Raw genomic sequence first — 21532 nt, 5'->3', positions numbered from 1 at the left:
TGTTTTTACTCAGTCTCTGTTTTTTTTAAATGTTTTCAACCATACTGCAAACATCTTGCTCTGTAAAACCATTCAGAGGGGTCACACATCCAACCACCTTAGATTCATTCACTGTGACATGCTCAACCCTAGGAATATGAGTACCAGTTCTGGCTTGTATATTCAGGATTTCACTAACTACAGGACCAGAGTCATCATATGACTACAGATCGTCAACACAAACCACATTATCATTCATCAGGTGAGGGGGAACACAAGGTGACATGAGACCAGTTGAGGACCAGTTGAGGACGGTGTATTGGGGCGTGACTGCATTTCTGGATTTTTAAAGATATCAAAGATGTCGGCCACGCCTCTTTCCATACGCCTAAGATTTTTATCAATCCTATCTGTCACCTGTTTATGTTTCAGAGCATCTGATAGTCTGTTGGCTCCTTCAGTATAATCTTTCTCAGATTTGTTTCCTATTCCATCTGTTCCTTCACGTGATATATAATTCTTTCTTGCAGCACTAGGCATTGTATTCGCACGTGACTCATAGGGAACTTCTTTATCGTTACAAAGGTCATCACAAGCAGTTCGTAGGTCTATATTTCTCATAAACTTACGCAAACTGTTGTTTAAACCCTTAGGCTGAGAAATGTTTTTTTTCTTTTTTGCTTTTTTCGCTTGTTTTTTTAGATATTTTTGTTAACACAGGCTCATTCAACATATTTCGTCCCTTCTCACTATCTTTCTTACCATCTGATAGTGTAATTACATTGGACTGTTGTACATATACTTCTTCCTGGCCCAGAATTGTGTTATCAGAAATAAGTATAGGTGCGCTTCTAACATCCTGGCCCAGTATTGTGTTGACAGAAATAAGTATAGGTACACTTCTATCCTCTTGAGTACTTGCTGTTAGGACACCACCACAAATGTTTTGATGCACCAAATCCGAATTTAGTGTTTTGTTATTACATTTTTCCTCCCACTCATTCATTATACTAGAGCACAGTTCTGGTAAGGCTCTTAATGCCAGTACAATTTCATTCAGCAGTCTAGACTGCTTCTTGAGCTCGATAAACATGAACCCATTCACACTCGCATGTTCATTTTCTATATTTACTTTGACATTATTAGAACATTGATTGTCCTCACCCTCTGTGATGGTTTCTAGATGTTGAGTGGTTCCCATTAAGGATTGATCCGCTGTACTAAAAATAGGGGGCGTATTATCAAACAACAAGCTTGAATTTAGGTCACATGGTAACATATTATCAGGAACCAAGGTACTATCCCATTCGTACAGGCTTTGAGAGGAAACAGGAAAAACAGTATTACACATATCTGAAGCGCTACCACAGACATTTGTACACGGCTGTGCACTTTCAATTAAATCGTCATCTGAGTCTGACGTGCCAGGCAATGCTGTCGCTACAGCCAATGCCATACTTGCACGACATGTCAGGATTTTAGGAACAAACGTATCTTTCTGAATTATTTTCCCTCTGTAAACAGACATTGAGGCTAACAAAAGGAACGTGAGCCCAACAGGATTTTCACTACGTTCTTCGTTGTGCCTTTATGCAGATGTATTTAACACTAACACCAGAGGAGTCTTATACAGCTTGACTCAGAATCTGCCCAAGCTGTAATTAACCACCCAGCTTGATGAGTGCATATATGTGACGATAGCTAGACACAGCAAGTATGCAGTACACAACACAACCTGTGAGCGTAACCTAACGCATGTATCGATGAGCAGACTTCACAACTCTATGCCTTAGACTTAATCTTACCTCAGACTTCTAAGTGTGGAGATGCGTCAACAAACCTAAGATTCTTGGACTCAGTGCATACGGGCAGAGAAAGGGCAAAACAAAAAGAAAACCTCTCAGGCTGACGCAGCTGAACAGCAGAACAGCTACTTCCGAGCTACTTCTCGGAGCGCGCACGCAGGAGCGCGCGGCCGGCCTGTTTTATTGACGCTGAGTAAAGGGGGCGTGGCTTCAGATCAATTGTTGAGAGAGATTAGGGGCGGGATAGGCATCGTAGGAGATCCTCTCCTCACGTAGCTCGTAGCATGTACCCCAGAGTCTCCTGGCAGAATGCAGAACAGCTACTTCCGAGCTACTTCTCGGAGCGCGCGCGCGACTGTTTTATTGACGCTGAGTAAAGGGGGCTTGGCTTCAGATCAATTGTTGAGAGAGGTTAGGGGCGGGATAGGCATCGTAGGAGATCCTCTCCTCACGTAGCTCGTAGCATGTAGCCCGGAGTCTCCTGGCAGAACGCAGAACAGCTACTTCTGAGCTACTTCTCATGAGAGCCATAGCGGAGACTGCGCCGCATTCACTTGATGCAGTGCGTATGGGCCGTGCAGATTCTATGACCAAGAGAGGCCCTGTGAGTAAGGGCATGGTGCGTTTGGTATTGGCCTAGCTGAGTATCAGCTGAACCAGAAGAAGCAGTCATTCAGGGCGAACCTGTCTGTGTGCGAGGCCTCTGGCCTTCCTTGCCCTTAAGTGGTAAGTGAAGGTGCGAGTCACTAACGCCGCCTTTACTTGGGGTCTTTTGCGGAGCCGAACTGTGTTCCAGTGAGGGATAAAAGCATGTCTCTTGCTGTGTGCAAGAACATTTTTTGCGTTTACAGTTATGAACTTGGAAGAATGCGGGTTGATTAATCATGTTCCCAATGGAACCGCTCTGTAATTCTCAGCACTGTCTCCAAACATCCACAGAGGCAGCCCGGTGAGGAAGTGCTCCTCATCCAAATGACCGCACCTGTCCCCTATTACAGTCTGCACATGACCGCAAGGCGCACAACTGCAATAACATAAATAGACAGATTGTATTTTTTTATTTTGTGGACCAATTGTTTCCTTCATAGTCTGGTAGTTTCACTTCGCTTGTTTTAAATTCAGGACTACGTTTACCAGCATGCTCACTGAAATAAGCTAAACAAATCATGACTATATGAACATGGCAGTATGTCACGCTTTACATGTCAAAATGTGAGAATTTAAAAATAAGGTATGGGTTCAGGCTTCCCCCATGAATTTACCTCCATGCAGTCGCTCCCAACCTCTCCAGCGTCTTCTTGATCAGCAAGGCGCAGCTGAGCGTCTTTGCTTCGTTATCGCCCATTCTCGTGAGGTGTTTTTGTTTCTAGTTTTACGGACCACCTGGATTTCCGTGAGAAATGGCCATGCTTGGAAATTCTTAGCCATCGGCATTCGAGTGCCTGTGCTTTACCCAGTATATGCACGAGACCAAATGGCAGGTTTTTCTTTTGAGTTCGAAAAAGGTCGAAATGAATTGCGTCATAACTATAGTGCCTACGATAATATCCAGATGATATGATTATCAGCAAGGTTCTGCAACATGTGGCTTCGAGAATTCTGTGCCCCCGACCTCCTTATCCATAAACTGCAGTAAGGGGGCTACGGTCCACACACAACCTGCAAAAATCGATCTGTGAGACCAGACTAGGACACTGTAGTGGGGATAAACGGGAAACGAGATGTCTTTCTCTGTAAGTAATGTCCTATTGCTGGATTATAGCAGAGTTCTTGAAAGCTTATAGGCTATGGCTATGTTCTTTTTACAGATATCTGATTTGCTTTTTCAACATTACAAAAAAAGAACACAGGCACTTCTGAGCGAAGCTCACTCAGGCAGCCTGGAGATATCTTTGAAGACTCTGCAGTTACATAACAAATTTGATTGTGCAACCTTTCTCTCCAGATGCTTGGTACTAAAACTCTCATCAGCCTTTCCCAGTATAGTTAATGGTGAAGGATCATGGGAGTTGTAGTCTAAAGCATCTGGAGAGCCACATTTTGCAGACCCTTGCTGATAATCATATCATCTGGGTATTATCGTTAAAAGAGAAACTTTAAATCCACAGTTTGCGTCCTTTGCTGTTCAAGTAAGCAAAGACTACATTTAAACGTGGGCATTCTTTGTAGATGTGGGAAAGCTTCAGAGCCAATAGGTGTGTGAACCACAAGGGTCATTGAGATTGCCCTCCAAATCCTTTCTACAAATAATTTTAAAAGGTGAATCACAAAACAAACACAATTTTTAAAAATGGAATGTAATTTCTATAATGACGTCTGCATATTTGACACAAAAAGATAAGGTTGTATAGACCAGGCCCAGGGATTTGCTAGTGCAGGTCTGGCATGGAAGTAGACAAGACAGATTGGTAAGAAGAATCACACTCATTACATTGCTGATTGAGCTACAGAAAAGTTGTTTGCATTGGAAAAAAATGCCTTAAGACTATTTGCTGCAGAAATTCTGTCTTGCGTCACTTCAGGGGATGCCCCTTCCGGTTAGCTATACTAATGAGTCTGGCCACTTCTTTTTTTAGGACTTGACCCCTGGTGTCAGCTGATCCCATGTCAGCTAGGATGAGGATTGGCTGTTGGGCTGTGCCCCACTGCGGTGACTCATAGCCCTGCTGTGGGATTTGGAATTGGCCCTCGCCTTCCCTTGTCTTGTCCTCCCCCTATCTGCCAAGGCCTGGCCCTGCCTTCTATCCTCTCTTAGGAAAAGGAATTTCTCTCTTCAGGCAGCAGGTGTAGGGATAGATGGATGGGTCCCACAGCTGAAGCTTGGGTTATCCTGTCAATGTTTGTCATGCCCTAAACATGCCCTCTGTTTAGAATCCCTTTTAATGTTGGTGCCACTCCCCTTCTATGTGGATGGTGTTCCCACTTTAATGTGATAAGAGCTGAACTTGATGGTGTTATCAGGTAACTGTACCTCAATTCCCTTAAAAGGCAAGTAGCGGTAGAGTCCCTGGTGTCAGTAGAGGTGAAAGCACATTACTTTCACGTTTGGGAGAGCCTGATTTCCGGGCTCCAATATGGTCTCTGCTTTGCTGCTGGAATGGCTGTGCTCCTTAAAAACACTGGCCCTCATTCCGAGTAGGGCAGTAAGGGATACCAGACACCAGTAAGGAGACCGTTGCCGGTATTCCCTTACAGCCCTACTAAGAGGTCCCTTAGCGGTTCCCTCCTTAAACACCTGGTCTGACCAGGCATTATGGACGGGACCCATTAAGGGACTTCAGAGCTGATAACAGTACCGCAATTTGCGGTACCATTATTAGCGCCTTCCCCATTCCCATTGAGCCCAATGGGGGCTCAAAAGGGAATGGGGAATGGATTTCTCAATGGGGACTTACCGGTCCCGCAAAGGTCGGACTACACCGGTAAATCCCCATTGAACCATACCGGTGACGGACCCGTTATTGGAGGCAGTCATGGCGCAAAAAGCGCCATGCCTACCTCCAATCTCGGAATGAGGGCCACTGTGTCCCTAAGTGGTATCATGTGCAATTAAAGCAGACGTTCAAATGTTTTGCTTGGTTCTTCACTCCAAGGGCATTCTGCATTTTGAAAATGCTGTTAAAACATGTTAACTGTAGTTTAAAAGTTCTGCAGAGAATATATTAATATTCTGCTTACTAAGAATTCACTCGACGATCCACACCCCAAACTTAAGTCGAGGACAAAGAACACATAGGTTTTAGTATACAGGTATTTCTCTTGTAATAACTAAGTGACAAATAACAGAACAATAACACTGGGTGTCTATGAACAGGACAATAAAGCACGTCTTAAATATATTTAAATTCTACTCTAGGAAAGATGCTAATTTGAAAGTGTTACAAATGTAATCAGACACCCCATCTCGTTATATTATTTTTTTTACAAAGTGAGCTTCATCCTAAGTAATGAATATATTACATCAAAACAGGTCCCTAAATTGGCATGTATGTAGCCTAATCTAGAATGCTGCGCAGCATCCAATATACATGTGTAAAATAAACCAATTCATTGCAGCAGACTTTCAAACTGAAAACCCCCAAAGGCAGGAAATAATCTATACAAAAACAGTATTGGCCAAGTTCCTTAACTCATGAAACTGTATGACCTGCTTCTTTTATTGCATAAGCATTCCTTGCTGTTAAACATGACTTACTTGTTTTGACTCCATGAGAAAACAGTGAACTTGACCTCGGTCTTCCTCTGGTTCTTCTTCAATTTCTATTAGAAATTTCTTATCTTGTAGATTTTTTCAGACCAATTGTGACTCCATTGTATGCATTCCCTAAGATTACATATCATATCTTAAACCACTCTTTTTAAAGCCTCTTTATTTTGTATCGTTTTCTTAGAACATGTATTAATTGAGCGAGGTAGAGATCTGTCACTTTTATTATTACAATGTTCTAGGGTTTCTCATTTTTGTTATGACTCGAGCATTGACACTCTTCCATTATTGCAACACAGGCATGTGGAAAAACAGAGGCATATACAAGCAATGGCATTTGTGGCTTGAATGACAGACACTATGGTCTGAAATAAAGAACATTTTGACACAAACTATATTATATTAAGTTAATAGGCATTTATAGTGTCGCTAGCACCACCTTATTGGTATTAAGGTGTGAAGGAATGTCCATATAGTGGCATGTTGTGCCCACTGCTTAGGAACATCAAACCACAGTCTTTGTAGAAAGGAAAAGGGGTAAAATGCGGAAGGATAAGGGATGCTGGGTTAGATTTGTGATGAACAGACACATACTGGAAACGTACTGTGGGATTTTCGGAGAAGGAAGGTGATTTTGATAGTAGAGGAGTGTCTGTGTAATTATTGGCGGTCAATGAGACACATGTTGATCTATAAGAGAGGGACTAAAACCCACCCATGTTGTCAAACAATTAATTGTGAGGGTAGTTTATGTTAGATTAGGTGTGTGATACAATAATTAGAAAGTGTTTTGTGTGATGGACTTGAGATGTGCTCTGAGTGTCCATTGAATTTCTAAGACACGATAATATTTTTGAATGACCCTAAACATAAACATTTCTGGGGGTATCAAGCTGACTGACAGCCATGCCAGAGGCATGAGTTGACCAGGTGACGGTGAATGCAGAGACCACAGTAGGAAGCAGAAGGGGGGGAAGGAATAATCGTTTTCCTCATCGGTCCATACCTTCAAATGCATATTAAGAGGGATGAGATTGTGTGATCACTGTTAGGAACTCTGACTAAAATGTACTGTAGTAGTTCGGAGAAAGCCATCAAAGCATAGACATAGGTACCCATCCTCAGTAAGAGAATAGATCCAGAGCTCCTTATATGGGTTTGGAGGCCACCCTCTTTCATAAGATCCAAATTATGAAACCTGTGTAAACAGCTAATTTAGAAAATATAGACACATGTGTTCAATTCAATTGTATTCAAATGCAAGAAATACATTCCTACTATGACCGCACTACCAAATACAACAATTGCATAGCACTGCATGAAAGCTGTACACCGAATACACGTTGCCAGCCACCACACATGCCATTCTTGGTACAACCATACTTGTGCAAAGGAAACAAAATATGGAAGATATCACAAAGTAGAAAAGACACTATGCATCATAAAGACAAATCTAGTGGGCATCCTGCAGTATAAGACATGGTGTGGACATTGAAACAGAAGGAAGCAATGGAAACGTCTCCATGGTTTCAGAGTAACCAGCAAATTCTTGGTGAGACATGTAGCATGTGCAGTCCAATAGTGAATTGCAACCCCTTTCTAAAGGGGAGCCAAAGGCACATATCAACAAGAGGAGAGTTATAGCTAGACTGTAAACATGTTCATGCAATCTCTGATACCCAAGACGACCTCCCAAACTAGTGGTTGAGAAGTGAAGTTGTGAAATGTAGTCAGTTTGTTTTCTTAATGAAATAGGAGAAAGCATAAGATTGGTCATGGGGTAAGGAACATGAGGGATTTTAAGTTGTGTGGTAAATGTGTGGGTGTTCATACTGTTGTGGCATAACAGTCAGTATATTGCCTTTGACTTGTGAAATCAAGAACATACCTATGATATTCTGAAATCATGACTTTTCCAACAAATATATTTCAAAATAAGGATGAGGAGTCCATTCTTGTAAAATCTATACAAGTGTTCAAACTCATGTTTTTCAATTGCTGTGTGGTGTTTGATGATCGCAGTAGTGCTTGGTCAATTTTGTGTATGACAAAATATCATTGAAATCATTCATGTGCCATTCACACATAGGGCCTGATTCATGGAAGTGTGTTATAATGGTGCAATCACATAGGAAAATGCTCTGTGAATCAGACCAATAGTGCTATGGTAAAATATTTAATGTCAAATTACCTTGATTTATTTTTCAAAACCGGTGCACTTTTTTCATCAGTCCAAACGGTTTAGTAAGGGAAATGTTACCCGTCCATCCCCCTCTCTGCTCTCTCCTTTTGCTGTTTTCCTTGTTTATTCTTCCCTGCTCTCCTTTTTTTCTTCTTTGTCAACTCCCTTCTACTCTTAGACTTAAGAGGAACCATATACCTAACCCTCAAAAAGCAGATTTTCTTTTCTATCCTTATATGTTAATCGTGCATTTCATTCTACTTGTTAAAGTTATTTTTAATCCCAAATACAATATACACACACCATCCTTGAAAATATAAGTGCTTTTTGTTTTACTCTGTTCTTGTGTCCTTGTGTTATGTCTGACAGTTTGTCATAGTAACAGGTGGGATGTGTTGAACACGTCTAAATTGTATTCAGTCCTTGCATTGTTATACTTTGCTTAAATGACATGTAATATTTGCCATTTCAGTTCAATAGTGTAACATCTGAAAAATGCTTTATCATAGCTAAATCACCTGCAATTATATGTTTGTTTACATTCTATGACAGGTCACTCAACTGTACTTGTGCAGCTCAGGGAAGCTATGCTCCTCACTTCCACCTCATATTTTTGCCAGCAGTGAGAGAGCATATCACATGCTCTTCCAAGAACGATGGCCACAGTCTTTTATCCTCAGGTAATGTTTATCCTTTGATTTTGAGATCAATAGCCTCTGTTTGTGAAAATATTCGCCAACAGATGTTTAATTGTGTATGTTTCTTTTTTGTGGATGTATGTTTATTTTGCTAAATAATGGTACTCTTCTTGAAAACACACCTCACCCACCCACACACACATACATATATTGTAGGCTATTATTAGTAATATAAATAGCAAAACGTATTCCCTTTTGATTGGATACAAATTGATACTGACATTGTTTCTATTTAAGAATTTACACAAATATTAATTTTTATGAAATCAACAAATGAGACAGGTACATGCTAGATGACGGCTCAAACTGAACATGCACCTAGTGATACTTTTGAATCAAATGATGAGTCATTTTATGTCGTCACAAAAGGTCTACTTGTTAGTTTATTACAATCGTAAACCATGACTTAAATCGAATAGGAATATTTAAAACAAGCAATAACCAAAAGAAAATTCACAATCTTGGAAAATATATTCAACTGAAATTGAGGTGATTGCCAATTATTTAAACAAGCTCAGCTATTCCTGACAATATCTTATGGAACATTAAGTATGTGTTTGAAATGTGTTCCTATGCTTCTAATGAGATGTAGCATGCACAAATAATGATTTGACTACAATATGTAACGTAAATCTTGGTAAATGGAATACTAATTTCGAAGCCCCAGTCATCCTTTGTTGAAGAAAATATTGTTGCTAATTTATTTATGTAGTTTTACAAGTGTTATTTTTACTTTTTAAAAACAGACTGTGGTTGAACTCAGTCCTTCCAGAATGTAAATTATATTTAAGCAACATGCTCCGAGCGGCGGGGGCATTACCAACTCAGGTAATGTCCCGGGGCCCATAATTATAGGGGCATTACCAGAATCGGTAATGCCCCCGCTGTGAGGGACATATAGCTATTAGTACCCCGGCCCGCAAAATCTATAGCGCAATAGCTGCAGTGTTTCGGGACAGAAAAAATAATACGGCCAAGAAAATGGCAGCCGGGAAAGGGAAAACTGAGTCCGTTTTCCCTTTCCATAGTGGCCATCGGGAGCGGACGCGCTGTTCCCAGCACATCCATTCCCAAAAGAAGACAGAGAAGAAGATAACTGAGGTTGGGAGGGAGAAAAAAAACAAAAAAAAAGTACCTGGCTCCCCGGCGGGGTACGATGGAAGCCTCCAGCCGTGTGGAGGCACGCAGCGGGGATGGCCCCGCTCTGAGTCTCCACACAGCTGGAGGCTGCCATCGTCCCCCACCGGGGACAAAGGAGCAAAAAAGTAAGTGGGGTGGGCAGGGATGAGGGAGGAAAGGGTAAGGGAAAAAAAGGCTTACCTGAGTCCCCGGCGGGAAGCAAAGGCAGCCTCTCAGCCGTGGGGAGGCTTGGAGCGGGGATGGCCCCGCTTAGAGTCTCCTCATTGGCTGAGGGGCTGCCATGACCCCTCCAGGGACTATGGCAGTGGAATCCCAACCAAGGGATTCCCGGCCGCTTAATGCCTCGTCGAGGACCAATCGGGATGCTTCTTTCATTCTGATTGTGCCCTCACCTGATACTAATTTGCAAAATAAACTCTACAATTCAGTATGTCTGGGATAATTTACCCCTCCCATATGTTATAGGAATACTGAAGAATGAGATTGAAGGCAAATTAACTTCTTAATGTAATAGATGTCCCTTCCAAAATCATTGTTAGCACAATACGTTGTGGGACTTCTGTTCCTTTTAATTTTGGTTTCTTGGTAACTCTGATAAAATTCCAATATGCTTATAATGGTTAGAATGTTTATATTTTAATTGTGTGGAATTGCATATAATTGTGTGCCTGTAACTGTTATTTTATTTTATGGTTGTAATGTTGTGCGAAAGGTTCATTTACCATATGCACAGAATAAAAAATAAATTTAAAAAATCAAATATTTAAATTCTGGAATTCACAATATTATACACCATTTTTATAGTTAGAACAATACACAGCAAACATCAGCACTTAGGGTGTTGCAAAGAAGTATTTTAAGCAGTGGATTGAAATCATTTGCAGTTTTTTTCATATAATTTGCAGATGGAGACATGGTATATATAAAAATTCCTTGCAATATGTGTGACATTCATGTATTTTCAAAACAGAGGAGTATGGCAGAGCATACAGACCACAGTTGCCAGTTGCCTCCCAAGTATGTTTTATGCAGAAAATCCACATGCATCTTTGCCTGCATTGATCTTAATGTGTTTGGAGATGCTTGAATTCTGAGAATTTCCACCTCGTTTTTGAACCATCAAAAACTAGACAGAGTGCCCGATTCAGAGCTCCCCATAAAATATGAAAAATGTCAATATGTAATTGTAGTTAATTGTTTGATCAATATTAAATACCTGTTTTTTTGTGTATGTCATTTTTTTATTTATTTATAAAGTGCTGAACATGAAGAAAATAAACGTTACAACATCATAAACAAAATACTGAATCAATAAAAAATGATATTGAAGAAACGTTTTGAGTTTACAACAGAAAACAGTGGAGTAGGAAAAGTACAAATTAGACGGGGTTGAGAGGTCCAATAATTAGGAGCCAGGACGACCAATAATTGAAAACATGGCAGGGATGATTCTGCATGGAAAGGAGAAATAGTGACTATGAGCGCAGAGAGAGATGGAGAGTAAACTGATACACACATTGAGATATATTAGACCAAATCTGGTAGCAGAAGGGGTCCAAGGTGAGGCGCAGCCAGTAGTTCTGGTTCATCCCAAAAACCTAAACAGGGCATTCAACAAGTATTGTTCTGTAGAGACTGATTTTTGTCAGTCTAGTTGTAGTACTTCATTAGTTTTTAATATGTTCAACTTTGCTACTTAATTGGGTGCTTCACTTGTATTCTCCTTATCATTATGATTATTGGTTATTCTAGCCCATTGCACTTAAGACAACTCACAGTTCAATCTAGTTTTGCAATTAGCTTTTACATGTACGGATTGATTACACAATATATTTTGTTCATTATGGTGGCAGTGAGGAAAGATATCAGTCACCTGTGACTTCACCTTTTAGAATATGAACACTTCATTCCAGATTGATGCAACTTCTCTCAAGCGCTTAATTTGAATGTGTCTGCACAGTCAAATGAAGTGAGTTGATATTTGAATACTTGACACAAATGGATGTGTGTCACCATCTTGGCTGGTTAGGCTTTGCATTTGAGCAATTTATTTCTACTCTGCTAGATTCCGTCTGAAAACATGTTTCCAATCTATAGATTCTTGTTACGCCATATTTGATCATTGAGATTTAAATTCAATTTGTGCACCTTCTCCAACAATCAGCATTTGTGTCTATGATGGAGTGACTGTGGATTTGTGTAGGTGTCATGTAAAACAATGACCAACATTGTACTTCTGACAACTACCTGTTGTTCTTAAAAAGCTGGATATGGGACAGAGTCTAATGGACGTGGGGTGGCAGCTCCAATAGTTGGACACTTATATATCATATTTCTTTATTTTCTTTAATGCACCATATGTATTTCTACTTCACCCAGCTCTTTTGTTGTTCCAGCTAACAACCAATAAACCTTTGCAATAACTAAACATGGGTTTTGCTTTTATCAAGTTTTATTCAATCTGTACAAATGTATCTATTACTCGTCAGGACAGTAACTCATTAAGATTTACCCTACCTTAAAAGGTACGTTTAAGTTGTACATTCAGCAATATCTGCTAATATGTGGTTTATGATTTATTAATTCATTTATATGACATATGGTAGCCTAACAATTGTTTTCAAAGTGCAAGAAACCTCTGATATAACACTCTTCATTGCACAATCCCACCCCATAATTCTTGAAAAAGGAATAGTGGTCTCCAAAATGTACCCTGTGAAAGTCACGAACAATACTATTTACACACAAGTACAGGCCACTTGAATTCAATAACATAACACCTGGCTGTTTTTTCTCATTAACTGGCAAGGCACAAAAACAGCCATTTGAATAAATCCAATCTATATTGCTTAATCCAGACAATAATATACAAAGAATCTTCTACTTATCGCCGTGTGTCAGCTAGCATAATTTTATTTTTCTGATTGACCACTTCAATGAAACACAATTTATTTTCTCCAACATCAATGACCAGTGCTGGTCTTAAAAGAAATATTTCAACCTAGGCATTTCACTTGAGGTTCTCGCACACCATTGCTAAGTATTGACATCAGAGACAATCTACATTATATTCATTACTTTCTATTTATGTCTCGTTTCTGTGGTATCCTATATATGTGTTACTATTGGTGTCTGGTGTAGGCATGTGTCTAAAATAGGTACAATGGTGGGTGGAACTAGGAATTTATAGGCTTGTTTTTAGAGAGGGTTGCTTTCATTTTCTGAGAATGCACAGTAGTGATTCTATTCAAAATCACACAGACATAAAAATACATTTATCGAAAGGGAGAGATGTCAAAACCCAATTATTTGTATAGCTCGTGCTTTCTAATGAGGTACATTGTTTTGTAGCGCCACAGGTGTTACTATATCAAAAATATTTGACAGGCGAGTTCATCAATGTCAGACATTGAAAAGGCTGAATCTTTCTTTAATTATGGTAGGACCAGGCTTTCTTTCACAAGTTGTTGATAACTAAGCATTATTGCTCAGAGCTACACAGGCTATTATGAGCCCAGAAGCCATGCAGGTCCATGGCAGTAAAGCTATTAGCAACTGGCCGCAGTGCCAGGTGCTAATCTGAAGTGCCAGTTTGGGGGCAAAGTTAACACACTGGCAATATTTTTGGATTGGTGGCACTGCAAAAGGAGATGGAGACCTGTGCTGCCTTGCGGCACCGAGAGGTTTATTTCCACCACACTTCACAGAGCTGAGGTAAGCACAGGGTGTCTGTGTGTGGCACCCTGACCTGGCGTTGCTTTATTGGATGATATATGTTCAACTGAGCCAGACTGCCGAGCCTTCTTTTTCCACAATAGAATCGTAATTTAGTCAGTTGGGAATCTTTCCATTTATGGTTGTCAGCAGCCCTGTTTCTTGGCCCGGGCGCACAACAGACCAGATGGCAACTCAATGTCACTTGGCACCTTGATTAGGAAAGTGAAGTTCATTGTGTGTCACCATGCAGACAGTAGTCCATGGCAAATCAATGCAGTGATGTGTGCAGAAATTATTTGTGTGCTGCACAAGTCACCACCCTGAACCTGTTGGTTAATGGTGTCTATGTGGTGCTCACTTATGTAACAGTACATATACCTGTTTTTGTCTGATGTGCCTAATGTCCATATAGGAGCATACCGGACTGTTTTGTGTATGTGACTCTGACGAGCGTGCCATACTGTCCCCACACTTAAACAAGAAGCAAAAGAGCCCTTGTAGGGTGTACCCCATTTGAGTGGCTGATGTTGCAGCCATTTTATACTCGCATCCAAAAACGTAAGCTGTCCAAATGAGCATGTATGGTTCAAGGTACAAATATTTTAATGTTAGGGTGAGTATAGTGAACCGTGATGTGAGCACCAAGACATCCATCAGTTATGCATTTAGAGATTCACACATACAATCCTTTTTTATCACAGAGTTATCAAATGTAGAGATCTCTGATCACTTTTATAGTCTTGAAAGGCTCTGTGATTTAATGCAAAGTATACAGGAATCCCCATTGGTGCTATTTGTCCCCTTTCCCACTCTCAGAGAGTTACTTTGAAAGAGCACAATAAGAGTGTACCAGACTGTCCATCTTGGAGTTATAACCTTCTATCAGAAAATAATTCATATGGTTAGTCTAGTATTGCCCCTTGCGAAATACAAGTGAGGTGGTACGAACACAACACCTGCAACACAGGGCCAGGTCAGTGGGCCATCGGACCCCTATAAGCTGTTCACACCGCAGTGTGCCAGTACGGACAGTTTAAAACTGCATTCAGGCAAAGCCTTCCCTAAGAGCAGGTGAAAGAAAAACCATTTACTTGGGCAGCAACAGCTGTGTTTTCAAATTCGAATTCTTCTGTAAAGTACTTGAATTACAATGTAATGAGACCAGCTTCATTTATATAGCATTATTTATTCATATTGAGGAGGGGTTTTGTCGCACAGCAGAGGTATAGTTTGGGAGTGACGTGTGCCAGTCAGTGGGGTGGGGGCGCATTCTGAGGTTTCGCCTTGGGCACCAAGTTTGCTAGAAACTACCCTGGCTGTCAGGTGAGGTGCCTCTTGAATGTGCCTGTGAAATGTGGCTCCCGTGTAAACGACTAGGGTATTTTCCATAATGTTTGCAGCTAGGCTGTAGCAGTTCTGTTTTATTTTTCAAAATTACTTTTATTGATTGTTTTCAAAGCGTATGTAACTGCACCTCTCTTGAACAGTGCTCAAACATTAATCTCGGCAAACATATCAGTTTGGGTAACATTTAAAATTTAACTTGATTTTAACTCCCACCTCCCTCCCTTATTCCCCACTCCCTCCCTTATTCCCCCCTTGCCCCGCAATGGAGACGAGACAGGCTGTGAGTTTTGGTCCTTGGGTCACGTGCAAGTTGTTCACAGAGTGTACTTTGGGCTCGGCTATTCATTCATTCCTTTGTAGGCTTCGAGGAAGGGAGCCCATTCCATTTCCCTGCTAGGGGATATATTGTGCATGGCCCCCATAATGTTTTCCATTGTGTAGAGTTCTCTGGCTTTTCTGGCCCATGTTTTCTCTGTCAGAAGGTCCTTCTCTTTCCAGGCTATGGTGATACAGAGCCTGGCGGCCAGCAGGAGGAAGTGAGTCATATGCAGGACTTTACCCAGCGCCCTTCTTGTTCCTCAAGTCTGAATAACACCAGCCTTGGGTCCCTGTCCCTGGTAATCCCTTCTATGTTCCTTATCCAGGCCAGAACTTCACTCCAATACTTTTGGGATTTGGGACAAGCCCACCACATATGCCAGTAATCGGCAGGGCTTCCACACTCCCTCCAGCATAAGGGGCTAGCATGACTGAACATCTTTGAGAGTCTGAGGGGGTCGTACTGCCACTAGTGCCTACAGACCATGCAGTTTATATTGCGTTGAGATAGATATTTGTTGCACAATTTCACACATCTTTGACCACAGTTGGTCTGATAGTGGGGGACCTAGATCGTTTTCCCATCTCTTTTTTAGATTCTCCAGGTTTTTTTCCCGTTCCACTATCAGGGATCCGAATAGACGGGAGGTGAGGCCTTTACTCGAGTGGGTGTCACTAAGTATCTGTTCAAAATTGGTGAGGTCTCTTTGAAGCTCATCTTTCCACTCTGGTTTCGTGAGCACACCTTTCAGTTGCAGATATTTGAACACAACAAAGGATCTCATGTGCAGTCCTGCCTCCAGGTCCTGGATTGACATGCATCCATCTCACTTTAGGATTTTCCCCACTCTTTCTAAGCCCGCTTCATACCATTCCTGATACCGGTACTGTTCAGGAATTCTGTCTCTGATGGGTGGAGCCCAGATACAGCTCAATGGGGAGGGCCAGGTTGTAAGACTTTCGATCTCTTTTTTGTTCCACCATAGTTTCAAAAGGGGTCCCATCACAAAGTGCTGCAATACACTATTAGGGAAATACTTCTTAGGGGCCCATAGCCACTCACCCAGAGACACTGGTCTAAGTGGCTACCTCTCGATGGCCAGTCACTGCTTAGCAGTTCTGTTTTTAATATTAAGGACCCGTACTTGAGAGAGAGACCTGATGGGGTAGAAAGTATCATACCTGTTACTCTTTTCTAACAGATTTGCAATTCTTAGTATTTGATGCATGGTGAAACTGTGACCAAAAAAAAAAGACCATGAAACCTGAAAAAAAAAGTGGACCACATTTGTCAATGACAGTTTGGGCCTTTTTTGCATCTATCTTAGATGCGTAATAGAGTACAGATGCTAGCGGTCAATGGTCGAAGTGTACCCAAAGAAGCCCCTACTGCCCACAAACATCATTGTCACGCCCCCTCTTATGTGCAGTTATGTGTTTGTATTTGTATTTATTGATTTATAAAGCGCCTTACAACAAAGGCGCTTTACAGTGGAACAACTTAATACATAAAAACATAAACAATATAACGGTGGAAGCAAAATTACAATATGAATCATTCAACAAAACAGTGAAAAGAGCAATTAACTGAAGGGGAAAGGGGGAACAGGGGAGTGGGACTGGGTAGGGGGAGGGGTGGTGATGAGTTGGAGGAGGGAAAGGGAAGGCAGAGAGAGGGGAGGTGGGAGAGGGGAGAGAGATAGTCAAGGGGAAAGAATAAGGAGGGAGGGGATGCAGAGGGGGGAGGGGGTTTCAAGGAGGGGAATGGAGGAGGAGAGATTTAAGTGAATTGCGGAATGAGGAGAAGGTCGGGGTGGAGTGGATAGCGAGAGGAAGGGAGTTCCAGTGCAGGGGCGCTAGGAGTTGGAAGGAGCGGAAACGGGAGAGGAGGCACAGGGGGATGGAGGTACAGTGAGAAGGAAATGTTCAGCGGATCGAAGGGAACAGGAAGGGGAGTAGAAAGAGAGAAGGGAGGAGAAATGAGGAGAGATTTGTGTGCCACCCCAAGATTTCCCGTGGCCTCACCAGGCCACCCCTATACCAAAGAAGTGGAAGTAGCCAGAGATGTGGAATGAATGCTAGAAGATTCAACAACAGATCAAAATGAAGAGACCTTAGAGGTGAAATAAAGTCCAAGGTCAGAAGAAGTAAGGGTGAAATTGATTGAGTGATCAGGGGTAGGGGAAGAAAGGAGACGGGAACAAGTTTGAAAGGGCGGTCTAGGATGAGAAGGCTGTGAATGTAAGAGATCAGAGAAATAAGTTTGTTTGGCAAAGTGGAGACAGTTGTCATACAGAGCATGGTAAGACGCATATGAACTGTGGTTTCCCATAGTTTTTAGCTTCACCAGCATCATTCTAGTTGCCCTAGAACAGATTGCATGGCACAGAGGTGGGGAGAGAGCGGTTGCCAGTCATTTGGTCGAAAACAATTGGTTGACTGGACAACTGGTCGAATCAATTTGGTCGAAAACCAAATGGTCGAATTTTTATTTTTTTTATTTTTACCACTTTTTGGGTTTTTTTGGGGGGGACCCCCCCCAACCCCATTTTTTTCTTTCTTTTCTTTCTACACGAAAACCCACAAAACACATATATAAATAAAAAAAAAAAAATCGACCATTTGGTTTTCGACCAAATGACGTCGACCAAATTGCAGTCGACCAGTTTGTAGTCGACCAAATGACTGGACAGCGAGAGGGCCATGATTTATTATTATAACAGAAATTGATTGATTGATATAAAGACAAATTACATATTTTCCTTCCAGAACACACTAATTATCCAGATGCATCACAAGTGCAGTCCCTCCCTTGATTTTGAGCTACCCCAAACAAAAGAGATCATGAACTTAAAACATTCTATATCATTGAAGCAGGTGCCAAACAGAAAGGAAATTGTTACCAAATCCTTCTTCTGCTGACATTTTGTTGTGGAGAAAAAAAACAGCAATATCCTCCTCTAGTTTTCGAAAGAGTTTTGGACATTGTTACATTGATGACTGGTATGGTTGGTCTCAACTGAATAACGTTTCAGTGGATCAACATTGACTGCAAACATCAAGACCAACATTTCTCATATCCATAATACCACATGGAATTGGTGTCCATATACATTAAGACCTTGGCTGAAAGCTGATAGTTCATGTGTGTACAAACAAAGCTTCGGCGTTTATCATGATAAGTCACAGCAATTTTAGCAATCGACCATCATTGTCCTCACAGTAAATGACCTGCATTGATGGATTTGTAAGCAGGTAGCTGACAATGTTTAAGACGTATAAGTCACAGTCGTGGGAACTGAGAAGTGCAATAATAAAAAAAAAATCACAGCAGGAATCTACGTTTTTCAGTAGTGATATGGATTGTGCAAATGCATTCAACATTGTGGAAGCTAATGAGGCAGCTCACATCTTTTATGAGCCTGCTGATGTGCATAACGCTTCGACCTTTGAAAAATGTCAACAAATGCCACTCCTATGTTATTTCCAAATGTATATGACAGCCTTAGTTAGATATGCTGTGATTTCAGACCTAGTTTATGTGTCTCTGTGCACTATCTCTGTAATTTGGCCAGTGATCAGGTGTGCAGGTTTTGCCTACCTGACCTCTTACACCTGAACCAGTCTGTTGTGCCCTAAAGCACTTCCTGAGGTTCTTATACATAATGTGTTAGTTCTATGTTATATTTGCCTATACCTCCTCCATTAGAGTGTCCATGGACCAATCTAGAATTAATATATGTTTTTCTTGATTCACCGTATATAATTATTTGACTAAAACAACTTTTTCAATAGGATTTGGTTAAATCTGATTGCCATAACCACGTCAATATCAGGTGCAAATCATATCATTGGTACCTTCAGTGCATATTGCAGTGCCATGGGACATTACTCAGGCTACATAGCACCCTTCCTTATAACTGGCATACTTACCCATGGCACACAAGTGGACACTTTTGAGGCATCCTCCAGAATTGTGTGCATCACAATTATCTTTTGCACTGCCTAATGTTTTCCCAGTAAGGGGGCTAATACATTATCTGGGAGGCAAATAAATCATCTGGACCCTTGTTCAACGTTACTATTTCCAAATAGTTTGTACTGGATCCAGTTGCTAACACACGTATTTTTGACATGACTCGAATGCCTAAAATGTTTCAATGATTATTTTGTATCCTGCCAATTTAGTACAACGATTCTGATCTTGTGCCTAAAGACAGCAGCATGCAGGCTCCATTCTTTACCCTGCTAATCATTATCCCTCTTTCCCTCACTCCCATGCATCCTTCTTTTCGGCACCCTCTCTTTCCATCATTTCTCAACACCACTTATTTGTCTCACTCTTTCCAATGTCAGTGCCAAACTCAAAAAGAGTCTTTACCAATGTTGATTTATTTTTTTATATTGTCTTTTAGCACTTACTAACATAGTCAATGTTTTAATCCCTCCCAATTAAAGAGATGGCAGGTAATTTGCCCCGAACCACACCAATTTGGTAATATGGGGAAACTAGTCTTCAAATTGTTCAACAGCTCCTACAACAGTTTGACACAGATTTGATTTGTCACATCAAGCATATTTACCAAGCCTCTCACCCAAATATTTAGTGTGCACAGGGTAGAAATGATTGGCATAACTCTCATTTTGTACCTTGGGAAGAATACAACTCATTTGACGGAGACCCAGTGCTCCAGATAAGATTTTGAAGTGAGAGTATTTTACTCACTATTATTTGAAGAAGGTAGTAAAACATTTTTTAGGGAGTAATAATGTTAGTCCACTTGCCAATTGGAGTATTGTTTAAGTGAGTACAAATGTTTTAACTGGAAACGGAAATGTGTTCGTAATAATTATTTCTTTGCACCTAGCTATTCATGCACATTAAAAGATACATATTTACTTCGTCTGATCAGGCAGTAATAACAGTAGTTTCTTCCTGTGGTACTCCATGCACAACTGGTCCAAACCAATCCATCTAGCTGTGTGAGTGAAAGCAGCGGCACATGGTCCTATGTGTCTATTTCCTATTTTTTGTTGGGGTTATTTTTACTCCCTATTTTTATTTTCTTCTAGTGTTTGCCTGTTTTTAGTGAGTAAAAGTGGCTGATACACCCCTTTTGTGTAGGACTGTGGAGACCCACCCCATAGGGAATCCACCCACCTATGAAACCTTCTAGCCTAGTTATATTGCATGGCATTTCTGTGAACCCCACAGGTCTCATAAGGAAACCTAATTCTGACTTGGTCAATGTGTCACTCTACCCTGAATTACTTTGCTCTCTCTGTTCTAAATAATTCCCTTCATATTCATGAATGTCCCATGGCTTAACTGATCATACCCTTCATCTTTAACACTCCAAGCCAGGCACCTTCTTATGTGCATGAATAATGTCTACTAAGAAATTGTATCCCCTTAGAAACTGCAAAACAGAAAGCCATGTGGGGCATGGGATGCGCGTTTACATTGCACATTTAAAATTACCCTCCTTGTAATCCTTAACTTGTTCCAGCACACTATTAGCCATTATGATGGGATACACTTTCCCATACAAACATCAAATCACCTTTTTTCATGTCATTTGACGAGGATGAACCTTGGACAAACCTTAAGAAAATGTTGTCTGGAGTCTATTGCTTAAAAGGCGGCATGCGGCTCAAGCTCCTATTTTGCACGAGGCAGCTTTCACAGCCGCAGGAGGTTGTTGCTAGATGCAGGTTTAGAATATGTATGGAGGGGCAGTGTAGAAAGAAGGGTAGGAAGTGTTGAGAGTGGCTGCGGACACATGCAAAGTGTTAGATTTAGGGATGGTTTACATACACGGTTCTGTTTAATGCATTCAGTGAAATCCTAGGTATAGAGCCAACCTTTAATAAAGAACCAAGGTGAAAGATGGGAGACCCCAGTTATGGGGAAAAGTCCAGGTAGGGAAAGGAGGAAATAATCACTCTCAAAATAGGAGCTGTTGGATCTCCAGCCACCCTGGACATACCCAAGAATAGGGGAGGAGGGATTAGACTTTTTGGTGTTTTATTGTTTTGCGTAAATGCATAGAATGTAATATTGTAATTTTGTATTAAATTGTAAAGGTTTGTTTATAATTTTAATAAGAGAATAAATCAAATACAATAAAAATACAAA

The 21532-nt window shown here is 41.0% G+C and overlaps 1 protein-coding gene across 3 annotated transcripts in view; it reads left to right on the top strand.

Annotated features, from left to right (window-relative positions):
• The window catches only part of MYO16 (myosin XVI), a 3167675-nt gene that overhangs the window by 1356867 nt on the left and 1789276 nt on the right, over positions 1 to 21532 (top strand). For all 3 annotated transcript variants that reach the window (XM_069636567.1, XM_069636564.1, XM_069636566.1), the window contains exon 13: positions 8726 to 8853. In XM_069636567.1, the coding sequence (XP_069492668.1) occupies positions 8726 to 8853 (128 nt within the window). The remainder of the gene's footprint in view (positions 1 to 8725; positions 8854 to 21532) is intronic.

The sequence above is a fragment of the Ambystoma mexicanum genome, chromosome 7p (genome assembly GCF_040938575.1).
Source record: "Ambystoma mexicanum isolate Mex_15411 chromosome 7p, UKY_AmexF1_1, whole genome shotgun sequence".
Classification (NCBI taxonomy): domain Eukaryota; kingdom Metazoa; phylum Chordata; class Amphibia; order Caudata; family Ambystomatidae; genus Ambystoma; species Ambystoma mexicanum.
Note: the sequence above shows the minus strand (reverse complement) of the source record. Positions and strands in the feature narration are given on the sequence as shown.